A 23,725-nucleotide genomic window follows, 5' to 3' on the forward strand; every position below is an offset into this window, starting at 1 on the left:
TAAAGTTTTATTTTAGATATTTTTATCCTTTATTCCCACACTTACTACGAACTTTTCCAAATCTTATACTACTAAAATAAAATTTTATGTAAAAATATTTCTATATTCAAGAGAAATTTTAGGAGTCGAGTTCACGCACATGAGCAGAATTCATTCCTATTCAAAACATTGTGCTTTTAGACCAGAATGACACCACGTTAAAACTTTTAGTTGATAATCATAATGAGAGTCTTAGACCATTCAGACGCGCTGCGGGTACGAAGCTTCGAGGGCAGATCGGCAGCACGAGCCATTTAGTTTTGCTGGTCTTCAGTTCGAGTCTTGAAACTGAGAACTTTTTAAATATATTTTTCTTTTCTTTTTTTTACATTTTTTTTAGATATTTTTATCCTTTATTCCCACACTTACTACGAACTTTTCTAAATCTTATACTACTAAAATAAAATTTTATGTCAAAATATTTCTATATTCAAGAGAAATTTTAGGAGTCGAGTTCACGCACATGAGCAGAATTCATTCCTATTCAAAACATTGTGCTTTTAGACCAGAATGACACCACGTTAAAACTTTTAGTTGATAATCATAATGAGAGTCTTAGACCATTCAGACGCACTGCGGGTACGAAGCTTCGTGGCCGGATCGGCAGCACGAGCCATCTAGTTTTTCTGGTCTTCAGTTCGAGTCTCGAAACTGAGAACTTTTTCAATATATTTTTCTTTTCTTTTTTTTAATATTTATTTTAGATATTTTTATCCATTATTCGCACACTTACTATGAACTTTTCCAAATGTTGAACTACTAAAATAAAATGTATTGTCAAAATATTTCTATATTCAAGAGAAATTTTAGGAGTCGAGTTCACGCACATGAGCAGAATTCATTCCTATTCAAAACATTGTGCTTTTAGACCAGAATGACACCACCTTAAACTTTTAGTTGATAATCATAATGAGAGTCTAAGACCATTCAGACGCGCTGCGAGTACGAAGCTTCGTGGCCAGATCGGCAGCACGAGCCATCTAGTTTTGCTGGTCTTCAGTTCGAGTCTCGAAACTGAGAACTTTTTAAATATATTTTTCTTTTCTTTTTCTTTTCTTTTTTTTTACATTTTTTTTAGATATTTTTATCCTTTATTCCCACACTTACTACGAACTTTTCTAAATCTTATACTACTAAAATAAAATTTTATGTCAAAATATTACTATATTCAAGAGAAATTTTAGGAGTCGAGTTCACGCACATGCGCAGAATTCATTCCTATTCAAAACATTGTGCTTTTAGACCAGATTGACACCACGTTAAAACTTTTAGTGGATAATCATAACGAGAGTCTTAGACCATTCAGACGCGCTGCGGGTACGAAGCTTCGTGGCCAGATCGGCAGTACGAGCCATCTAGTTTTGCTAGTCTTCAGTACGAGTCTCGAACCTGAGAAATTTTTAAATATATTTTTCTTTTCTTTTTTTTACATTTTTTAAAAATATTTTTATCCTTTATTCCCACACTTACTACGAACTTTTCCAAATCCTATACTACTAAAATAAAATTTTATGTCAAAATATTTCTATATTCAAGAGAAATTTTAGGGGTCGAGTTCACGCACATGCGCAGAATTCATTCCTATTCAAAACATTGTGCTTTTAGACCAGATTGACACCACGTTAAAACTTTTAGTGGATAATCATAACGAGAGTCTTAGACCATTCAGACGCGCTGCGGGTACGAAGCTTCGTGGCCAGATCGGCAGTACGAGCCATCTAGTTTTGCTAGTCTTCAGTACGAGTCTCGAAACTGAGAAATTTTTAAATATATTTTTCTTTTCTTTTTTTTACATTTTTTAAAAATATTTTTATCCTTTATTCCCACACTTACTACGAAGTTTACCAAATCTTATACTACTAAAATAAATTTTTATGTCAAAATATTTCTATATTCAAGAGAAATTTTAGGAGCCAGAGTTCGCACACATGCGCAGAATTCATTCCTATTCAAAACATTGTGCTTTTAGACCAGAATGACACCACCTTAAACTTTTAGTTGATAATCATAATGAGAGTCTTAGACCATTCAGAAGCGCTGCGAGTACGAAGCTTCGTGGCCAGATCGGCAGCACGAGCCATCTAGTTTTGCTGGTCTTCAGTTCGAGTCTCGAAACTGAGAACTTTTTAAATATATTTTTCTTTTCTTTTTTTTTTTTTTTTTTTACATTTTTTTTAAATATTTTTATCCTTTATTTCCACACTTACTACGAACTTTTCCAAATCTTATACTACTAAAATAAAATTTTATGTCAAAATATTTCTATATTCAAGAGAAATTTTAGGAGCCGAGTTCGCGCACATGCGCAGAATTCATTCCTATTCAAAACATTGTGGTTTTAGACCAGATTGAAAAAATGTTGTCTTTTAGTGGAAAATCATAATGGGAATTTTAGACCATTCAGACGCTGTGCGTTTAAGAAGCTCCGTGGCTAGATCGGCAGCACGAGCCATCCAGTTTTGCTGATCTTCAGTTCGAGTCTCGAAACTGAGAACTTTTTCAATATATTTTTCTTTTCTTTTTTTTAATATTTATTTTAGATATTTTTATCCATTATTCGCACACTTACTATGAACTTTTCCAAATGTTGAACTACTAAAATAAAATGTATTGTCAAAATATTTCTATATTCAAGAGAAATTTTAGGAGTCGAGTTCACGCACATGAGCAGAATTCATTCCTATTCAAAACATTGTGCTTTCAGACCAGAATGACACCACGTTAAAACTTTTAGTTGATAATCATAATGAGAGTCTTAGACCATTCAGACGCGCTGCGGGTACGAAGCTTCGTGGGCAGATCGGCAGCACGAGCCATTTAGTTTTGCTGGTCTTCAGTTCGAGTCTTGAAACTGAGAACTATTTAAATATATTTTTCTTTTCTTTTTTTTACATTTTTTTTAGATATTTTTATCCTTTATTCCCACACTTACTACGAACTTTTCTAAATCTTATACTACTAAAATAAAATTTTATGTCAAAATATTTCTATATTCAAGAGAAATTTTAGGAGTCGAGTTCACGCACATGCGCAGAATTCATTCCTATTCAAAACATTGTGCTTTTAGACCAGATTGACACCACGTTAAAACTTTTAGTGGATAATCATAACGAGAGTCTTAGACCATTCAGACGCGCTGCGGGTACGAAGCTTCGTGGCCAGATCGGCAGTACGAGCCATCTAGTTTTGCTAGTCTTCAGTACGAGTCTCGAAACTGAGAAATTTTTAAATATATTTTTCTTTTCTTTTTTTTACATTTTTTAAAAATATTTTTATCCTTTATTCCCACACTTACTACGAAGTTTTCCAAATCTTATACTACTAAAATAAATTTTTATGTCAAAATATTTCTATATTCAAGAGAAATTTTAGGAGCCAGAGTTCGCACACATGCGCAGAATTCATTCCTATTCAAAACATTGTGCTTTTAGACCAGAATGACACCACCTTAAACTTTTAGTTGATAATCATAATGAGAGTCTTAGACCATTCAGACGCGCTGCGAGTACGAAGCTTCGTGGCCAGATCGGCAGCACGAGCCATCTAGTTTTGCTGGTCTTCAGTTCGAGTCTCGAAACTGAGAACTTTTTAAATATATTTTTCTTTTCGTTTTTTTTTTTTTTTGTCATTTTTTTTTAAATATTTTTATCCTTTATTTCCACACTTACTACGAACTTTTCCAAATCTTATACTACTAAAATAAAATTTTATGTCAAAATATTTCTATATTCAAGAGAAATTTTAGGAGCCGAGTTCGCGCACATGCGCAGAATTCATTCCTATTCAAAACATTGTGGTTTTAGACCAGATTGAAAAAATGTTGTCTTTTAGTGGAAAATCATAATGGGAATTTTAGACCATTCAGACGCTGTGCGTTTAAGAAGCTTCGTGGCTAGATCGGCAGCACGAGCCATCCAGTTTTGCTGATCTTCAGTTCGAGTCTCGAAACTGAGAACTTTTTCAATATATTTTTCTTTTCTTTTTTTTAATATTTATTTTAGATATTTTTATCCATTATTCGCACACTTACTATGAACTTTTCCAAATGTTGAACTACTAAAATAAAATGTATTGTCAAAATATTTCTATATTCAAGAGAAATTTTAGGAGTCGAGTTCACGCACATGAGCAGAATTCATTCCTATTCAAAACATTGTGCTTTTAGACCAGAATGACACCACGTTAAAACTTTTAGTTGATAATCATAATGAGAGTCTTAGACCATTCAGACGCACTGCGGGTACGAAGCTTCGTGGCCAGATCGGCAGCACGAGCCATCTAGTTTTTCTGGTCTTCAGTTCGAGTCTCGAAACTGAGAAATTTTTAAATATATTTTTCTTTTCTTTTTTTTACATTTTTTAAAAATATTTTTATCCTTTATTCCCACACTTACTACGAAGTTTACCAAATCTTATACTACTAAAATAAATTTTTATGTCAAAATATTTCTATATTCAAGAGAAATTTTAGGAGCCAGAGTTCGCACACATGCGCAGAATTCATTCCTATTCAAAACATTGTGCTTTTAGACCAGAATGACACCACCTTAAACTTTTAGTTGATAATCATAATGAGAGTCTTAGACCATTCAGACGCGCTGCGAGTACGAAGCTTCGTGGCCAGATCGGCAGCACGAGCCATCTAGTTTTGCTGGTCTTCAGTTCGAGTCTCGAAACTGAGAACTTTTTAAATATATTTTTCTTTTCTTTTTTTTTTTTTACATTTTTTTTAAATATTTTTATCCTTTATTTCCACACTTACTACGAACTTTTCCAAATCTTATACTACTAAAATAAAATTTTATGTCAAAATATTTCTATATTCAAGAGAAATTTTAGGAGCCGAGTTCGCGCACATGCGCAGAATTCATTCCTATTCAAAACATTGTGGTTTTAGACCAGATTGAAAAAATGTTGTCTTTTAGTGGAAAATCATAATGGGAATTTTAGACCATTCAGACGCTGTGCGTTTAAGAAGCTCCGTGGCTAGATCGGCAGCACGAGCCATCCAGTTTTGCTGATCTTCAGTTCGAGTCTCGAAACTGAGAACTTTTTCAATATATTTTTCTTTTCTTTTTTTTAATATTTATTTTAGATATTTTTATCCTTTATTCCCACACTTACTACGAACTTTTCCAAATCTTATACTACTAAAATAAAATTTTATGTCAAAATATTTCTATATTCAAGAGAAATTTTAGGGGTCGAGTTCACGCACATGCGCAGAATTCATTCCTATTCAAAACATTGTGCTTTTAGACCAGATTGACACCACGTTAAAACTTTTAGTGGATAATCATAACGAGAGTCTTAGACCATTCAGACGCGCTGCGGGTACGAAGCTTCGTGGCCAGATCGGCAGTACGAGCCATCTAGTTTTGCTAGTCTTCAGTACGAGTCTCGAAACTGAGAAATTTTTAAATATATTTTTCTTTTCTTTTTTTTACATTTTTTAAAAATATTTTTATCCTTTATTCCCACACTTACTACGAACTTTTCCAAATCCTATACTACTAAAATAAAATTTTATGTCAAAATATTTCTATATTCAAGAGAAATTTTAGGGGTCGAGTTCACGCACATGCGCAGAATTCATTCCTATTCAAAACATTGTGCTTTTAGACCAGATTGACACCACGTTAAAACTTTTAGTGGATAATCATAACGAGAGTCTTAGACCATTCAGACGCGCTGCGGGTACGAAGCTTCGTGGCCAGATCGGCAGTACGAGCCATCTAGTTTTGCTAGTCTTCAGTACGAGTCTCGAAACTGAGAAATTTTTAAATATATTTTTCTTTTCTTTTTTTTACATTTTTAAAAATATTTTTATCCTTTATTCCCACACTTACTACGAAGTTTACCAAATCTTATACTACTAAAATAAATTTTTATGTCAAAATATTTCTATATTCAAGAGAAATTTTAGGGGTCGAGTTCACGCACATGCGCAGAATTCATTCCTATTCAAAACATTGTGCTTTTAGACCAGATTGACACCACGTTAAAACTTTTAGTGGATAATCATAACGAGAGTCTTAGACCATTCAGACGCGCTGCGGGTACGAAGCTTCGTGGCCAGATCGGCAGTACGAGCCATCTAGTTTTGCTAGTCTTCAGTACGAGTCTCGAAACTGAGAAATTTTTAAATATATTTTTCTTTTCTTTTTTTTACATTTTTTAAAAATATTTTTATCCTTTATTCCCACACTTACTACGAAGTTTACCAAATCTTATACTACTAAAATAAATTTTTATGTCAAAATATTTCTATATTCAAGAGAAATTTTAGGAGCCAGAGTTCGCACACATGCGCAGAATTCATTCCTATTCAAAACATTGTGCTTTTAGACCAGAATGACACCACCTTAAACTTTTAGTTGATAATCATAATGAGAGTCTTAGACCATTCAGACGCGCTGCGGGTACGAAGCTTCGTGGCCAGATCGGCAGTACGAGCCATCTAGTTTTGCTAGTCTTCAGTACGAGTCTCGAAACTGAGAAATTTTTAAATATATTTTTCTTTTCTTTTTTTTACATTTTTTAAAAATATTTTTATCCTTTATTCCCACACTTACTACGAACTTTTCCAAATCCTATACTACTAAAATAAAATTTTATGTCAAAATATTTCTATATTCAAGAGAAATTTTAGGGGTCGAGTTCACGCACATGCGCAGAATTCATTCCTATTCAAAACATTGTGCTTTTAGACCAGATTGACACCACGTTAAAACTTTTAGTGGATAATCATAACGAGAGTCTTAGACCATTCAGACGCGCTGCGGGTACGAAGCTTCGTGGCCAGATCGGCAGCACGAGCCATCTAGTTTTTCTGGTCTTCAGTTCGAGTCTCGAAACTGAGAACTTTTTAAATATATTTTTCTTTTCTTTTTTTTACATTTTTTAAAAATATTTTTATCCTTTATTCCCACACTTACTACGAACTTTTCCAAATCTTCTACTACTAAAATAAAATTTTATGTCAAAATATTTCTATATTCAAGAGAAATTTTAGGGGTCGAGTTCACGCACATGCGCAGAATTCATTCCTATTCAAAACATTGTGCTTTTAGACCAGATTGACACCACGTTAAAACTTTTAGTGGATAATCATAACGAGAGTCTTAGACCATTCAGACGCGCTGCGGGTACGAAGCTTCGTGGCCAGATCGGCAGTACGAGCCATCTAGTTTTGCTAGTCTTCAGTACGAGTCTCGAAACTGAGAAATTTTTAAATATATTTTTCTTTTCTTTTTTTTACATTTTTTAAAAATATTTTTATCCTTTATTCCCACACTTACTACGAACTTTTCCAAATCTTATACTACTAAAATAAATTTTTATGTCAAAATATTTCTATATTCAAGAGAATTTTTAGGAGCCAGAGTTCGCACACATGCGCAGAATTCATTCCTATTCAAAACATTGTGCTTTTAGACCAGAATGACACCACCTTAAACTTTTAGTTGATAATCATAACGAGAGTCTTAGACCATTCAGACGCGCTGCGAGTAGGAAGCTTCGTGGCCAGATCGGCAGCACGAGCCATCTAGTTTTGCTGGTCTTCAGTTCGAGTCTCGAAACTGAGAACTTTTTAAATATATTTTTCTTTTCTTTTTTTACATTTTTTAAAAATATTTTTATCCTTTATTCCCACACTTACTACGAAGTTTTCCAAATCTTATACTACTAAAATAAATTTTTATGTCAAAATATTTCTATATTCAAGAGAAATTTTAGGAGCCGAGTTCGCGCACATGCGCAGAATTCATTCCTATTCAAAACATTGTGGTTTTAGACCAGATTGAAAAAATGTTGTCTTTTAGTGGAAAATCATAATGGGAATTTTAGACCATTCAGACGCTGTGCGTTTAAGAAGCTTCGTGGCTAGATCGGCAGCACGAGCCATCCAGTTTTGCTGATCTTCAATTCGAGTCTCGAAACTGAGAACTTTTTCAATATATTTTTCTTTTCTTTTTTTTAATATTTATTTTAGATATTTTTATCCATTATTCGCACACTTACTATGAACTTTTCCAAATGTTGAACTACTAAAATAAAATGTATTGTCAAAATATTTCTATATTCAAGAGAAATTTTAGGAGTCGAGTTCACGCACATGAGCAGAATTCATTCCTATTCAAAACATTGTGCTTTTAGACCAGAATGACACCACGTTAAAACTTTTAGTTGATAATCATAATGAGAGTCTTAGACCATTCAGACGCACTGCGGGTACGAAGCTTCGTGGCCAGATCGGCAGCATGAGCCATCTAGTTTTTCTGGTCTTCAGTTCGAGTCTCGAAACTGAGAACTTTTTCAATATATTTTTCTTTTCTTTTTTTTAAGTTTTATTTTAGATATTTTTATCCTTTATCCCCCCACTTACAACGAACATTTCCAAATCTTATACTACTAAAATAAAATTTTATGTCAAAATATTTCTATATTCAAGAGAAATATTAGGAGTCGAGTTCACGCACATGAGCAGAATTCATTCCTATTCAAAACATTGTGCTTTTAGACCAGAATGACACCACGTTAAAACTTTTAGTTGATAATCATAATGAGAGTCTTAGACCATTCAGACGCACTGCGGGTACGAAGCTTCGTGGCCTGATCGGCAGCACGAGCCATCTAGTTTTTTAGGTCTTCAGTTCGAGTCTCGAAACTGAGAACTTTTTAAATATATTTTTCTTTTCTTTTTTTTACATTTTTTAAAAATATTTTTATCCTTTATTCCCACACTTACTACGAACTTTTCCAAATCTTATACTACTAAAATAAAATTTTATGTCAAAATATTTCTATATTCAAGAGAAATTTTAGGGGTCGAGTTCACGCACATGCGCAGAATTCATTCCTATTCAAAACATTGTGCTTTTAGACCAGATTGACACCACGTTAAAACTTTTAGTTGATAATCATAATGAGAGTCTTAGACCATTCAGACGCGCTGCGAGTAGGAAGCTTCGTGGCCAGATCGGCAGCACGAGCCATCTAGTTTTGCTGGTCTTCAGTTCGAGTCTCGAAACTGAGAACTTTTTAAATATATTTTTCTTTTCTTTTTTTTTTTTTTTACATTTTTTTTTAAATGTTTTTATCCTTTATTTCCACACTTACTACGAACTTTTCCAAATCTTATACTACTAAAATAAAATTTTATGTCAAAATATTTCTATATTCAAGAGAAATTTTAGGAGCCGAGTTCGCGCACATGCGCAGAATTCATTCCTATTCAAAACATTGTGCATTTAGACCAGATTGACACCATGTTAAAACATTTAGTTTATAATAATAATGAGAGTCTTAGACCATTCAGACGCTATGTGAGTACGAAGCTTCGTGTCTAGATCGGCAGCACCAGCCATCTAGTTTTGCTGGTCTTCAGTTCGAGTCTCGAAACTGAGAACTTTTTAAATATATTTTTCTTTTCTTTTTTTTTTTTTTTACATTTTTTTTAAATATTTTTATCCTTTATTTCCACACTTACTACGAACTTTTCCAAATCTTATACTACTAAAATAAAATTTTATGTCAAAATATTTCTATATTTTAGAGAAATTTTAGGAGTCGAGTTCACGCACATTCGCAGAATTCATTCCTATTCAAAACATTGTGGTTTTAGACCAGATTGACAATATGTTAAGTCTTTTAGTGGAAAATCATAATGGGAATTTTAGACCATTCAGACGCTGTGCTTTTAAGAAGCTTCGTGGCCAGATCGGCAGCACGAGCCATCCAGTTTTGCTGGTCTTCAGTTCGAGTCTCGAAACTGAGAACTTTTTCAGATATTTTTCTTTTCTTTTTTTTACATTTTTTTTAGATATTTTTATCCTTTATTCCCACACTAACTACGAACTTTTCCAAATCTTATACTACTAAAATAAAATTTTATGTCAAAATATTTCTATATTCAAGAGAAATTTTAGGAGTCGAGTTCAAGCACATGCGCAGAATTCATTCCTATTCAAAACATTGTGCTTTTAGACCAGAATGACACCACGTTAAAACTTTTAGTGGATAATCATAATGAGAGTTTTAGACCATTCAGACGCTCTGTGTGTAAGAAGCATCGTGGCCAGATCGGAAGCACGAGCCACATAGTTTTGCTGGTCTTCAGTTCGAGTCTCGAAACTGAGAACTTTTTTAATTTATTTTTCTTTTCTTTTTTTTTACATTTATTTTAGATATTTTTATCCTTCATTCCCACACTTACTACGAACTTTTCCAAATCTTATACTACTAAAATAATATTTATTGTCAAAATATTTCTATATTCAAGAGAAATTTTATGTGTCAACTTCACGCCTATTCAAAACATTGTGCTTTCAGAAACGGATGACACCATGTTAAATATTTTTAGTGGATAATCATAATGAGATTCTTAGACCATTCTGACGCTATACGTGTACGAAGCTTCGGTGCCAGATCGGCAGCACGAGCCACCTAGTTTTGCTGGTCTTCAGTTCGAGTCTCGAAACTGAGAACTTTTTCAATATATTTTTCTGTTCTTTTTTTAAAAATTTATTTTAGATATTTTTATCCATTATTGCCACGGTTACTACAAACTTTTCCAAATCTTATACTACTAAAATAAAATTTATTGTCAAAATATTTCTATATTGAAGAGAAATTTTAGGAGTCAAGTTCACGCACATGCGCAGAATTCATTCCTATTCAAAACATTGTGCTTTTAGACCAGAATGACACCACGTTAAAAGTTTTAGTATATAATCATAATGAGAGTCTTAGACCATTCAGACGCTCTATGGGTACGAAGCTTCGTTGCCAGATCAGCAGAACGAGCCACTTAGTTTTGCTGGCCTTCAGTTTGAGTCTCGAAAATGAGAACTTTTTAAATATATTTTTCTTTTCTTTTTTTTTAAATTTATTTTAGTAATTTTTGTCCATTATTCCCACACTTACTATGAACTATTCCAAATATTATACTTCTAAAATAAAATTAAAGCATAAATTTACGGAAAATACAGAAATGTTGTAACCGAAAAATGTTAATCCTAGCCTCATTAGAGTGGGGGAAAAAACTTGGCGACCAACCGGTTCACCAATATTAATGCTCGTTAAAATTTTAATAGTTAAATATTTTATGTAACTCGTATTTTAATAGTTTCTTCATGGATATATTTTAAAGTTACAAATTTTGATAGTCATATAATTCATTCATAATATTATAAATGCCTTCAACTATAACGTAATATGTATCTCCCTAATTTTCTTTTAGCCCCCGTAGAATTTATGCTTTAAATTAAAGTGGAAATGGTTAAATTGCAATTTAAATCAGGAAATTTTTTACTGAAACTATGAATTTTTTTTCTTTTAAAATATGAGTACTAAAAACACAGTCGCTTTGCATTTAAGCTAAACCTTATGCAAAATTAAGAATATCTTTCTTAATTTATGTAATATCTTAAGAAGTTTTCTACAAAATTTTCTCAGATTCATCATGAACAGATCGATTAATTAACATTGTTTAGTTTTAAATGCATCAAACACTAAGAAAATAAACACAATCCTTTGAAATAATCTGTCGAAAACATATTAAACCTTCAAAACGAAGATCGTATCCATTGTCGACAATCAGAACACAATACGCATGCCTGAATTTTCAACGCCAATTATGGTAACGCAAATGCTTGAATTTTCTACGCCAGTTGGGGTAACGCTATGCCGATAAGAAATTTTTAATTTCCTTTAATCTGAGTTATTTTAATTCAAAAGTACTTCAGAATGAATCTGAAAGATCGTTTAATTAATAATCTTTAATTTTAAATGCATAAAACATTAAGAAAATGAATAGAATCGTTTGAATTAATCGGCAGGAAAATGTTACGCCTAAGCCTCATTGCTGTTGGGAAAAAATGTTGAAGCCTTACTCATTTGGCGGTGGGGAAAGAAATAATTTGTTTGGCGGGAAAGTTAGTTTTTAATTAAAAGTTAAAATTCTAATTAAAAATTCAAAAAAAGGAACCCCAGGTGCACATTCCCGACCTCCAAGGTATACATGTACCAAATTTGGTAGGTGTAGGTGAAATGGTCTGGCCTGTAAAAATAATAAATTATTCATTATTGAGGAACATGATATTGTATAAAGTAATCGATCACAATTAATCTTATTATATCCATCATTTTAGTTTGGAATTTTTGGAAATCAGAAATATATTTAATACAACTCAAAATTTTTTACGCATCTAAAGCAGAAAGTTTATGCTAATTAGTTTATTACTACGAACCTACTGTCAATGCGAGCATGAAATGTTTTAAAATATAATTATTTCTAAATCTGAAATGAATTTCATCATAATATAACTTTTTAAAAAAATTATATGTGATCCATTTTTAAAAGAACTCGTAGAAAGAAAAGAAGGGGAAAAAAAAAATTGAAATCTGCTATCGCAAATTTCAAGTAATCATATGATAACATTATTTGTTTTAAATTAAGTGGTATCGATCCGATAGAAAAACATGTTCTCACATGACTCATATCTCGCAATCACCAACATTTAGGAAAGCGATGGTTTTTGACCATCTTAAAATCAATAAATAAATCTTAAAATCAATAAAAAAATTTTCGCGAGGCCAGATTTTTTTCTTGCAAAGCCAGTTTAAACCGGTTTTAAAAAATTACGTAACTATCAGATTACGCATATACGTCGATATTTAGAAAACGACTTTTTTTTAATTCTCAAAATCGTTCGAGCTCCAAAAATTTTTGCTAGCCAGAAAAATTGAAAACTAAGAAAAACAACAAAAAAAACATATATTATATAGCTTTCGATACTTCTCTCACTGTTCCGCGTTCATTTCACTTTTCTTCTATGCGCTTTTCCGGACGATAACTTCCAACGTCCCTCCCCTTTATTGGCCAGACCGGAGAATCGGGTACATGGCAAACATTCGTGCCATTTTATACCTTTTGTTGGCTATAAGTCACCAAATGTGACAATCATCATTATCATTTTCTAACAACCCTAAAAGCAAAAAACTGGTGCCTCAAAAGCGATAAATCGCCGATTTTCTGCCCGTGCATTTCGAGGCTTCAAACACCCCAAACCAAAACAACATAATTTTCTCACAAGATAAAATGCTAAGTGATAAATTGAAAGTGATAGAAAGACATTGAGTGATAGTGAAAATAATCATGCTAAGTGATAAAAAAAACTCCATTTTTTCTAGATATTTATTTATAAAGGAAAAAAGTTACAAGGATGCAACAGTGCATGTCATTAACATTGAGGTCTGAGATGTGGATGCGTTATACCCCAACTTTCAAATAACGGAAGTATCATCTCAACAATCTAATATATTGCGTTCTGTGCTTAGTTCCGTCTCGTAAAGAAAAGAATCGAGCACTTCTTTTGCAAGTCAACTTCCAGTAGAGCAATTAGATTCTTTAATTTATACAGATTTGCAAGTTTGATCGCAAATTAGCTTAAAGCATTTATAAATTTTCGAATTCACATACGAGCAAACGGATACACCAACAAGCTTTTCATTCTTTGATAGATTTAATCTAAAAAAAGGGATATAGATTTGTGATTATGATAATAAAACCATAAATCAAATTTCAGTCCTTCAGATTTTTGGGATTTTGAATTCTGTTTAAATGCAATTGGAAAGATAGAGAATAGATATTAGACAATGATTACGAAATAGCATGCGATTTTTGGCGATTAATCGCCAGGATTTGGTTAGTACAAAGTACCAGAAAATCGAATGTATATACTTTTTTCCCGTCCAATTAAAAATGGAATTTGACATAAAACTTCAATGATAGTTTCAAAATCACATATCATATTTAAAATCTTTTAGTCATCACGTTAAAGTGTAGAAAAAAGTAAAGAAAAGCTTGTGAAAGATGGTTAAGCCCTGCACGGATTTGGTTCTAAATTAAATGCAGGTCTACACTTTAAATTTTAAATTTGGGTACCAAATTTTATCCATCCAGCTTTTTTGTTTGATATTTATCGTGTTAAGATATACTGGAACAATTGAAGGGACAGACCTTCGTTTGAAATGATCTTGTTCAAACTTTGACAGAAATCTTCAAATTTGTTGTAAAAACCATACAACAAATTTCGCTCGGCTAGCTCAAACCATTTTTTAATTATCGTGTTCACAGACAGACAAGTATACTTCCAGAAACGTGTTTTTCGGATTCAGGCAGTTCTGAAACGTTGAGTTTCAACGAAATCTCGACTTGCAATTTTTTGACGTGTATAATATTTTCTCTTTCTATACTTCGTGTGTAGGAAGTAAAACTAAGTTAAAGGAGGAAAAACCTACTAAAATCCTCGGGCAGTTGATCCTGGCAGACATTTCCAAAGAGTAGAAAACTAGTAAAAGTCCATATCCTAGCAACAAAGTAAACCAATGGAAAAAGTTCCAGAAGTTTGAGGTTCTTCTTCGAGTCATAAAAATGAATATAACTGAAAAAAAAATGTTGGATTTTTATTAATAGTTTGGTGCAAATTTAAAAAAAAAAAATTAAGATCGAGACAGTTACAAAAGAATACAAAAATTGGAAAAATTTGAATAAATTAAAGCTAGATATTTATGTAACTTTGATTTAGATATAACATGCCAAAATTTAATAAATTATGATTATTCATATAATAAGGGTTAAAAGAGAGGCTAAATCATTCTTATGCCTATAAAAAAGAGTATTTAATAATATGAGCTTAAATAAAGCATACTGGAGCTAATATTTCTTAAATAGTAGAGCAATGTATCGGTTGATTATAATTAAAATTGCACTTTCAAAAGGCTGTTAATAAAGAACTACTGGTCAGAATGACACAATATTTCATATTGAAAAATTCGTTTTATGAATGAAAAAATTCAAAAGTTTACCGATATATGGGGCTGTATTCTTCACAGTATGTTGAAATCTGTTGCTTTAAAAGATGTGTTAATTTAAAGGTGCAAATTCAGAGACATGATATGCGCAGCTCACATTATTCTTGTGATAAAAATAAGGAACAAGCAGTTTCTGCGTTTCAGAAGATAGTCGTGTCTCTACTATGAATATTTTTACAAGAATGGTGACTATGCGAAAATTACCTTCAAGTAATCCCGGACGTTACGGGATTTTAGAAGCGGTTCCGGTAAAATAACAGCATTCGGTCTGAAGAAGATGATTGATAAAGCTGAAGAGACGGGCTCATTTGAAGTGAAATGTGGCATAGAGAGGAAAGCAATTGCTTCGACATCAGGGGAGGATGTGGCTACACCACTATAGAAAGTGCCAAGTACTGCTCTGGTAATGCGCAGTATATAGGGAATTTTCCAGACTTCAGATATATGTGTGTGCATGATTCGTAAAAATTTGCCAATCTTGCAATACTACCCATTCAAAATTACACATTTTCAGGAGTTACTTCCTATTGATCTGTCAAACGAGGAGCTATTACTGAAGCCGGTTCTTTTTTTTTTTTTTTTTTTGCTTCAAAGGAAATGGACAATGCATAGCCATAAATCATTTTGTAGACAAAAAAAGCCCATTTAATTCTCCAAAGTTCTGTCAACATTCACAATTCCAAAACACTGGTAAGAGAGAATATGTTCCAAATGCAACCATCACCTCTCCATTTTCAAAAGGGCACCGTGTGGTGAGAGCTTACGGCAGGCTTTATTATTGATTGCTTAATTTTTGAACAGATTGATATTTTGAATCCTATAACCGGTACAGTCAATAGGATACGTTATGAATCTCTTTTGCGCAACAACTCATTTCAACACTGCAACAGAGTGGATGTGGACATCACAATTTTTATGCTGGGTAGCACTCCCCAGGACATTTCAACACAGCAAAGCAGCTCTTGATTCTTCACTTTGGAAATGACAAAATTATCAGTCGCCATTTTCCAACAGCTTGGCCGTTACGATCAACATACTTGAACCCTGTGGAGTTACCTATAAATGTTGTGTACAGACGTCCGAATGCGGTCTTAGGTGAATTGCAAACATGCATTATGCAACACATTTATATTATCACCACTGAAACACTCCGATATGTTGTGAAACATGCAGTTTTTGCGCTTTCAGCTGGCAGGAGGAAACGGTGGACAGTATACTGAAAATTTCTCAAGCAAATCATCCCCAAACTTCCTTTTCTTGAAGGTTTTACCAGTTTTGATTTAGAAACAGTTAAAAATCGATTTCATTTTTGCTTTTTTTTTTTTTTTTTTTACAGTTTCTGGTTAGATACAGTTAAAAACAGATTTCAATTTTTTTTTAGCATAGGGACTATTAAAAACCGATTTCATTTTTACTTTTTTACGGTTTTTAGTCTAAAGACAGCTAAAAATCGATTTTTCCCACCTTATCGGGAAGGTGCCACAACGGATAAGGAACAAAGAGTACCTCGACAACATGTCAGGATTTTTAATTAGCACTTTATGACGAATAGAGGGCCTTTCAGGGCCGAATCAGTCAACTTTTGAACTTTATTTTTTATTTTTCAAAGTCAATTTTCATTGTCCTACTTATACTCAGATCTCACTGTAAAAATATCCAAAATTTTATATAGAAAATCTTTATTATAAATTTCCACTCCAAAGGAAAAAAGAAGTTTAATCCATATCTGTTATTATTCGATATGATATAAATGTTATTTTTCAATTTAATATTTCTACTGAATTTAGATAATTTAATATTTTTATTCATAAAGTTTAATGTTCAGTATTAATGTTTTTTAATTTAAATTAATTAAAATACTTTCAACTTTTATATTGATATTTTAAAATCCATTTTGAGGAATCCCAAAATAATTTCACTTATAAACGGTTTAAATAAGGCGTATTCGAAAGTATTCAATTCTACAAAAAAAAGCATTCTTAGTTTTGTTAAAACATGCCAAAGCAGTTTTAAATACTTGTATTAGCTTTATTTGATTCCTTCTATAAACGTGAAATTTATAATCACTTTTATACTCAGTTATACTGAAAAATCGATTTTATACTTAGTTTTGACTCCATATGCATGGCTCAATTTATATATTGAATCTTCAAGAAAAAAGGATTTTCAGATTTCATAATATTTACAATAGCTAATTACAAAATATTTATTAAAAGGTTAATTAAAAAATTTCTAAATACGCTTTTATTAGTTTGTTGAAAATTTGAAAATAATTTTAAAATGTGAAGGTGAAAACAAAATCGTGTAATCATGAAGTAGTGAAAACAATACTATAAAGAAACAGAAGCAAAATTAATATTAAAAGAAAAAGAAATTGCAAATTAAAATGAAGAAAATTTCTGGGTATTCATTACAGATTTAAAAAATTATGTATATGACATATAATCGGTTACGGTTATTATATCTTGTATTCTGATGTTCCTATAAAAAAACGTGCTTTAAGCAGTACAGTACACAGATATAAACGTGCTTTAAATATGTTTTTATTTAGAATAATAAAAAAGTAATTCATAAAAGGATACTTACTACCAGCTATGTAAAATAATGTGAATAAAGGAGGGAATATAAATCTGAGAGAAACGGCTACGATATATTCATGAACAATTGCAGATAGCAGAAACACTGACAACATAGCAACAGTTCTGCTTTTCAAAATCTAAACAAAAGATAAACGGCGATAAATAATCAAATACCTTTAAAAAGCAAAATATTCTGATGCTTTTAAAAAAGATTTAATACAATTAATTAGATTATATTAAAGATTTAATACAATCTAGAAATTATACAGCGTTATATTTTATGTAGAAAGAAATTAATATTTACTATTGTTTCTTCACTAAATTTTTTTATTAATAGGCTTTTTTTTAATTATGAATTTGGAAACAAATATCCACTTCAATTCTTTTTCAACTTATAATATCTAAGATTTTTGTTAAGTTTATATATAGAATAATATATGTGAATTTCAGCTTAGAACTTATTACTGAATTCTTAAAACGCTTATTAAAGATTTCTTTTCTTTTCTTTGATATAAATATTTAAATACCATCAGTGTCGTGCAGATTAATTCTAGAGGAATTTTTGCCACAAAATACAAACACAAACGTATCATTCAGCTTGTCTTCCAAATGAACTAACGCTGTTCTCGAAACAGAGAACTTATTACATTTATGCATTATGTGGTTCATTTAAATATGCAAATAAATTTGTTACTTACAGCGTACATATCACAATATATGTAGAAGTACAGCCAATCATGTACAAGTATATTCCAAGATCGGTAAAATTTTTTATAGGAAGTACAGTTCCACCAATCCTTTAAATAAAAATACACGAGGTATCATCTTTTCTGGGTGCAAGTAACTTTCAGAAATACATTATTTCGTCAGTTCTTTCAGTTATTAGTAGCAGAGTAAAATAGATAAAGACAAGCATCAAAGAAAACAAAATTTAATTTGAAAAAGCAAGGGATGTTCTTTTTCACAGGCATACACGCTTGTAGTTTACTGCCTCAATAAGAAACGTTCTCCTAAAGCAAACGTGCATTCATAAGATTTAACTTCATAGAAATGTTCCGAGCCAAACTTTGAAGATATCACTTTCAATTCCAGGAAAAATGGCACAATACTAAATAGAATCTAGATTTCAAACAGTGTAGTTTTAATAGTCTTACATAAGTTATGTTCATCATGTATAAGAACCTTTTTAATGGAATTCAGCTCCATGACGTCAGAGCTCTATTATGTCCAGTTCATTCGTCTTCTAAATGACGCGATTTTCATTTTTTATTCGTCTATAAACTACTCAGCTATTAATTAAAATCCTTCTTTTCAAGCATGAAACAATGAAAGAAAATCATGCGATTACGTACTGGAAGAAACAATGAAACCGATTTCCGTTTCATTCACAGCAATGGAAATATTATTGTCAAATATTCTTCAAAATAGATTTAAAGCCTAATTATATACATATAGATCTAAAAATCTTACAGGAATTAAATTCTGAATCATTGAAAAGATAAAAAAGATAATTGTCTGGACATTAAAACGATGCAAAACAAATATTTTTTTCAGAAGTTACCTCAAAAATCTAAATTATTTTAATTAATTTAAATTTAAATTAAAATTTCATAGAAATCACTCTGAAATGCCCATTCATACTTCTCAAAATCTGAGCAAAATTTAGTAACTCGAGGTCATTTAGAGCGCGCCCACATTCATCCATATCAATAGTAGAGATGGGATTCACATGAGGAATAAACCGAAATGACTAGGATATCACTGTGAAATACGATGTACATTAGAAGGTCCATTACACTAACAGCTCTGTTTTCAGCGAGGAAGCCTTGAGACTTTATTAGAAAATTTCACTTATACAACATACAAAAAACCTTGGAGGGGTATTAAAGAAAGCTTTAATATCTCTAACAATTTGAAGTTAACAAATTAGTTTTGAGAAAATCATAAATATAATTATTATAAGATATTTAATTGAAGTTAAATACAACCAACATACTGAACGAAACATCTAATCGCCGAAGGCGGCTAATTGTCAATTAAATGAACACTCCAATCTATTATAATTTTAAAAATTGTAAACATTTATTGTAAATATATCAAAAAAATATTGGAAAAGAAAAGATATCTACATATAACAATTATAAATGAAATTATAAAATTGGTATATATAAAAATAGTCCTTGCAATTAAATTTAATAAAAAAATTCGCTTAAATTTAATAAAGTAAGCTTATTTTTCCAAAGTTCTAACCACCACAACAAAAAATGGAGTTTAATATTTAAGGAAATCAATCAAGTTATTCAGAATTTTATGGGAAAGAAATATACAATAAATATCTGTATTGGATTTCTAGCAATGAAAATTTTAAATTGTTCGCTAATATTAGGATGTATCCATAGAAAACGGTATTTAATCTTATAAAATATCGATGTTTAAAACTAGGACAGCTAATGTAAGTAGGAGTTTTTTGTTCATCCTCAAAAATTGTATGAAGCTTCCAGTAAGATGGTTCTTTTTTTTTTTTTTGTTTATTTCATTTACTGCATTGGAATAAACTCAAAAAGGAAGCAAGTAACTAATTGTTGTCAGCTATATTACTTTTTTGGTGGTGAATCATAGACTAATTACTCCGACCCGTTCGAAGGCATACGGAAAAAAAAATGATTGGACTGCCGTGATAGCAACACTGTCGGGAACTGGGGTTGTTTCCTAAGGGCCATCACCGGCTACGGTACAACCCTTCCCTAAGAAGCCCTTCCCGTCATCGATAGGAAGTAGCCACCCCCACATTTTCGTATACCTACAAGGGTGGCGAGAACCAACCACCATGCCAAACGCTTCTCACTTTCAATTACGAGGTGCTCCCCCGTGGGATTTCCTGGTTGTGAAAGCGGGAAATCTCGTTACATTAACAAAACTAATCATGATAAAACTGAATACTGAAATTCAAACAAAGTCATGAGAAATACCTGACTCATCTAACAAGTGAGATTGATTTTTTTTAAAGAATTTTGAAAATTACATTTATCACTCACATAAAACAAACAAAAAAAAAACCGTGTTTAAAATCTGCTTAAGAAAAAATCTTAAAAGAAGTCACTCCATCAGCAGTTATTATGAACATTTATAAACATATGAAATCAGCACGCAACTAGAAAGATACTTACTTCATAAAACAATCTGTCGCCAAACCTCAGCATTTCAGCAAAAGCATTCGGCAAACAGTGTAATATGGGATAAAACGTTACGAACGAGATCATACTACCTGCGAAGATTGCAATAGCCATCAAACACACAAAATGAGTGATGGGTATGGGTTCAATGCCCGCCTTGTTGAAGCTATTCGCTAAGAAACAAATGTAGACAATATAGTCACCCAATACAATAAGAAATAATTGCAAAAGATTCCAGGCAACGAAACCCCAGCGAATACCAGATGTTCTGAAAATAAAAGAAAAAGTGAAACACTTTTATAAACTTTTATTTAAACGTGACTTTTCCCTATTTTTAACCAGAGGGAGTAGTCTTTCAAAACTTTTCACTCACAGTCCCTAATAAAGCTGTTAACCCAGAGAGCACCCTGCATGGTATTGACCTATTTTAATTATGATCTATTCAACTTTGTCGTGAATTTACCATTTTTACTGAATGCATCGTGTCATTCTTGGCGAGTTTTTTTGGCGACAAATCTCTGACTTGTGTTAAAAGTATCCGAAAATCGAATTTGTATTTTTGACACGTTTTTCTCAACCGATTCAAACAGAAATTTGCTAAAAACTGCTTTTTGTAGTTACAAATCCCATGCTAAATTAGATATTTTTAAGTCGCTGCGTTTATTTGTTTCTGAAAATACAAGCCAACAAGTAGTCAACCTCTTGTTGAATTTCTCTCCAAACTAGATACGTAATTACAATACAGTTGCTAAATTTATGTACTGAGTTTTATACATCTCTCTTCGTTTTGTAGTTATTGTGTTAGCTTGTCCTCAAACAGCCGTACAGACAGACTTCCTCAGAACGGATTTTACTGAAAAGTTGACAGATGGCCAGATATTTTTTAATTGTATTAGTAATTTAGAATTTTTCGAACGTATTTTGAAAAAAAATCCGTTCGAAAAAATACACAAATTTTGTGCAAACACTATATACTAAATTTCAACCCTTTAGCTCAAAGCTTATTTGAGTTATATTTGTCACAGACAGACGTAATGCCAAAAATGTGTTTTACAAACTCAGGAAGTTTTCAGTTTAACATATATTCATTTAAATCTCGAGTAAAATTTTTTTTTAACGATTACAATACTTTTTCTACGTGAGGAAATAAAAATTGAACTTTATAATCAATTTTGAACGCATTATAGAGTTTTCAAATTAAGTATACTTATAAATTAGTAAATTATGCAATATTTAATTATTTCAGAATATAATTATCATCTGATGCATTTTTTTTTTGCTATAGTATCACTATCTGATAGTGAATTTGAGAAAAAAATTTGTCTCAAAATTCTCTGATGTTTGTGTTAATGAATTATAAAATAATTAAAATTAGAAAATTCATTTTTAGTACATTCATACAAGATCACTTCCGAAATAATTTTTTTACTTAAATTTATTTTAAATCAAAGTTTTTTTTTTTTTTTAAAAAAAAGAAATCAATTTACATCGATGCTTCATAAAAGAACTATTCGCCACTGATGAGATTGAGTAAATAGTTAAAGTTTTAACATCTCATTTGATATGCAGATGAATTTTATTTCAATATCGAATGAATTTATGAATAATTACAATATTTAGAATTTTAAAACATTTATCAAATTAAGGAAATGATTTCTTAATACTATTTCTACTACGATTTCGTGTATTTTTATTTCTTATATTGAATAAATGAAAATGAATGAATGTGTTCATGCTATTTTAAAATCTCATCTATGCAACAGAAAAATTCGCACAAATGGATATATTGTTTGTAAACAACATACCGTTGCATAGCAAGCAATATCGTCCTTTATTTCTGTTTTCCAAATATTAAAACTGGAGGAAATAATTGAATTTTTTGCAATCAGTAGCGAATATGGTATGATTTTTATTACATAGACATAGCATGTAGGTCTCATGTTCATACTAAATATAAAAAAGAAAAAAAAATCCCCCACAATCATTCATGCTTGCAAAAAAAAAAAATCAGTTTTTTTTTATTTCATGATGAAATTTGGAAAACAGAGGTATGTGGTTATTATCTTGTCAGTCGCAGTACATTGCACGTAAATTAACGAATGTAATTTTTTTCTATTATAGAGATGATATTTTAAAGCGACAGAAATATGTTAAAGCAGTTTTCAAGAATTTGTCTAATTTTATTGATGATATATATATAAACATATGCATAACTGACTTGCAAAATTCGTAAAATATCATAAATGAAAGAATGAATGCAAGGATTTTTCCTTTTTGTATCTTGGATAGCTATCTCTGTAAATTAATGTAGGTGCAAATAAAAAATATATCAGTTTTCCTACTTCTAGACAAGGAGGTGAGTTTGATTCCTCATCGTAAACAGAGATTTTTAATTTTTCAATATGGAAAAACAAAAGCAGTACATATTTTATAAAAAGTACAGAAAAAAATAGAGATCATTAAGAGCTACCAAAATTATGAAATTTCTTTAGTAATTACTTTCATGCAGGCTTATTTTAACTTCTTAACGTATATAAAATATTAAAAAATGATGAAATTCAAAAAACTGGAATGCATTTTTAACATTTGTCATAATTGCTTGTTACGATTCATCCACGGTACTAAGGATTTTATTACTTTTAACATGATAATGATTGTTGGTTGGAATATTGCCTGCATATTATTTGGTGCAACATGCAAATTTAAAAATTATTCAAAATTTTCATGATCAGGCAAATTATTTCACCCTGAACAATCAGATCTAATATGTTTTTCAGTAGTAAGTTCTCTAAAAGGGATTTATCAAACTTTTAATTCTATTTTTAAATAAAAATTCATTAATAATTCTATTTTTTTCCCAGGCAGCTTTGGCGTATGATAATGCAATAAACTTTTGCAATGCTTTAAATTTCAAAAAGTTGATTTTTCAGTAATACCAATTTTAATTAATGATGCAATTGCGTAAAGTAAAGATGCTTAAAGTATTATCACAATACCAATGTTCGATTCTAGATTTATTTATTGTTTATTAATGGAAGGCTCTTTAATAAATCAC

At 31.2% G+C, this 23,725-nt stretch overlaps 1 protein-coding gene across 1 annotated transcript; it reads right to left on the reverse strand.

Moving 5' to 3' along the window:
• Positions 1 to 14,294: 14,294 nt before the first annotated feature.
• LOC129981397 (sterol O-acyltransferase 1-like) lies at positions 14,295 to 22,483 on the reverse strand. The gene is made up of 5 exons (XM_056092229.1): positions 22,476 to 22,483; positions 20,665 to 20,938; positions 18,196 to 18,294; positions 17,505 to 17,634; positions 14,295 to 14,488 (listed from the first exon to the last, which is right to left on the reverse strand). Exons 1-5 carry the CDS (start codon positions 22,481 to 22,483, stop codon positions 14,295 to 14,297), a joined length of 705 nt encoding a protein of 234 aa, XP_055948204.1.
• Between the last annotated feature and the right edge of the window lie 1,242 nt (positions 22,484 to 23,725).

Source organism: Argiope bruennichi, chromosome 8 (genome assembly GCF_947563725.1).
Source record: "Argiope bruennichi chromosome 8, qqArgBrue1.1, whole genome shotgun sequence".
In the NCBI taxonomy this organism is placed as follows: domain Eukaryota; kingdom Metazoa; phylum Arthropoda; class Arachnida; order Araneae; family Araneidae; genus Argiope; species Argiope bruennichi.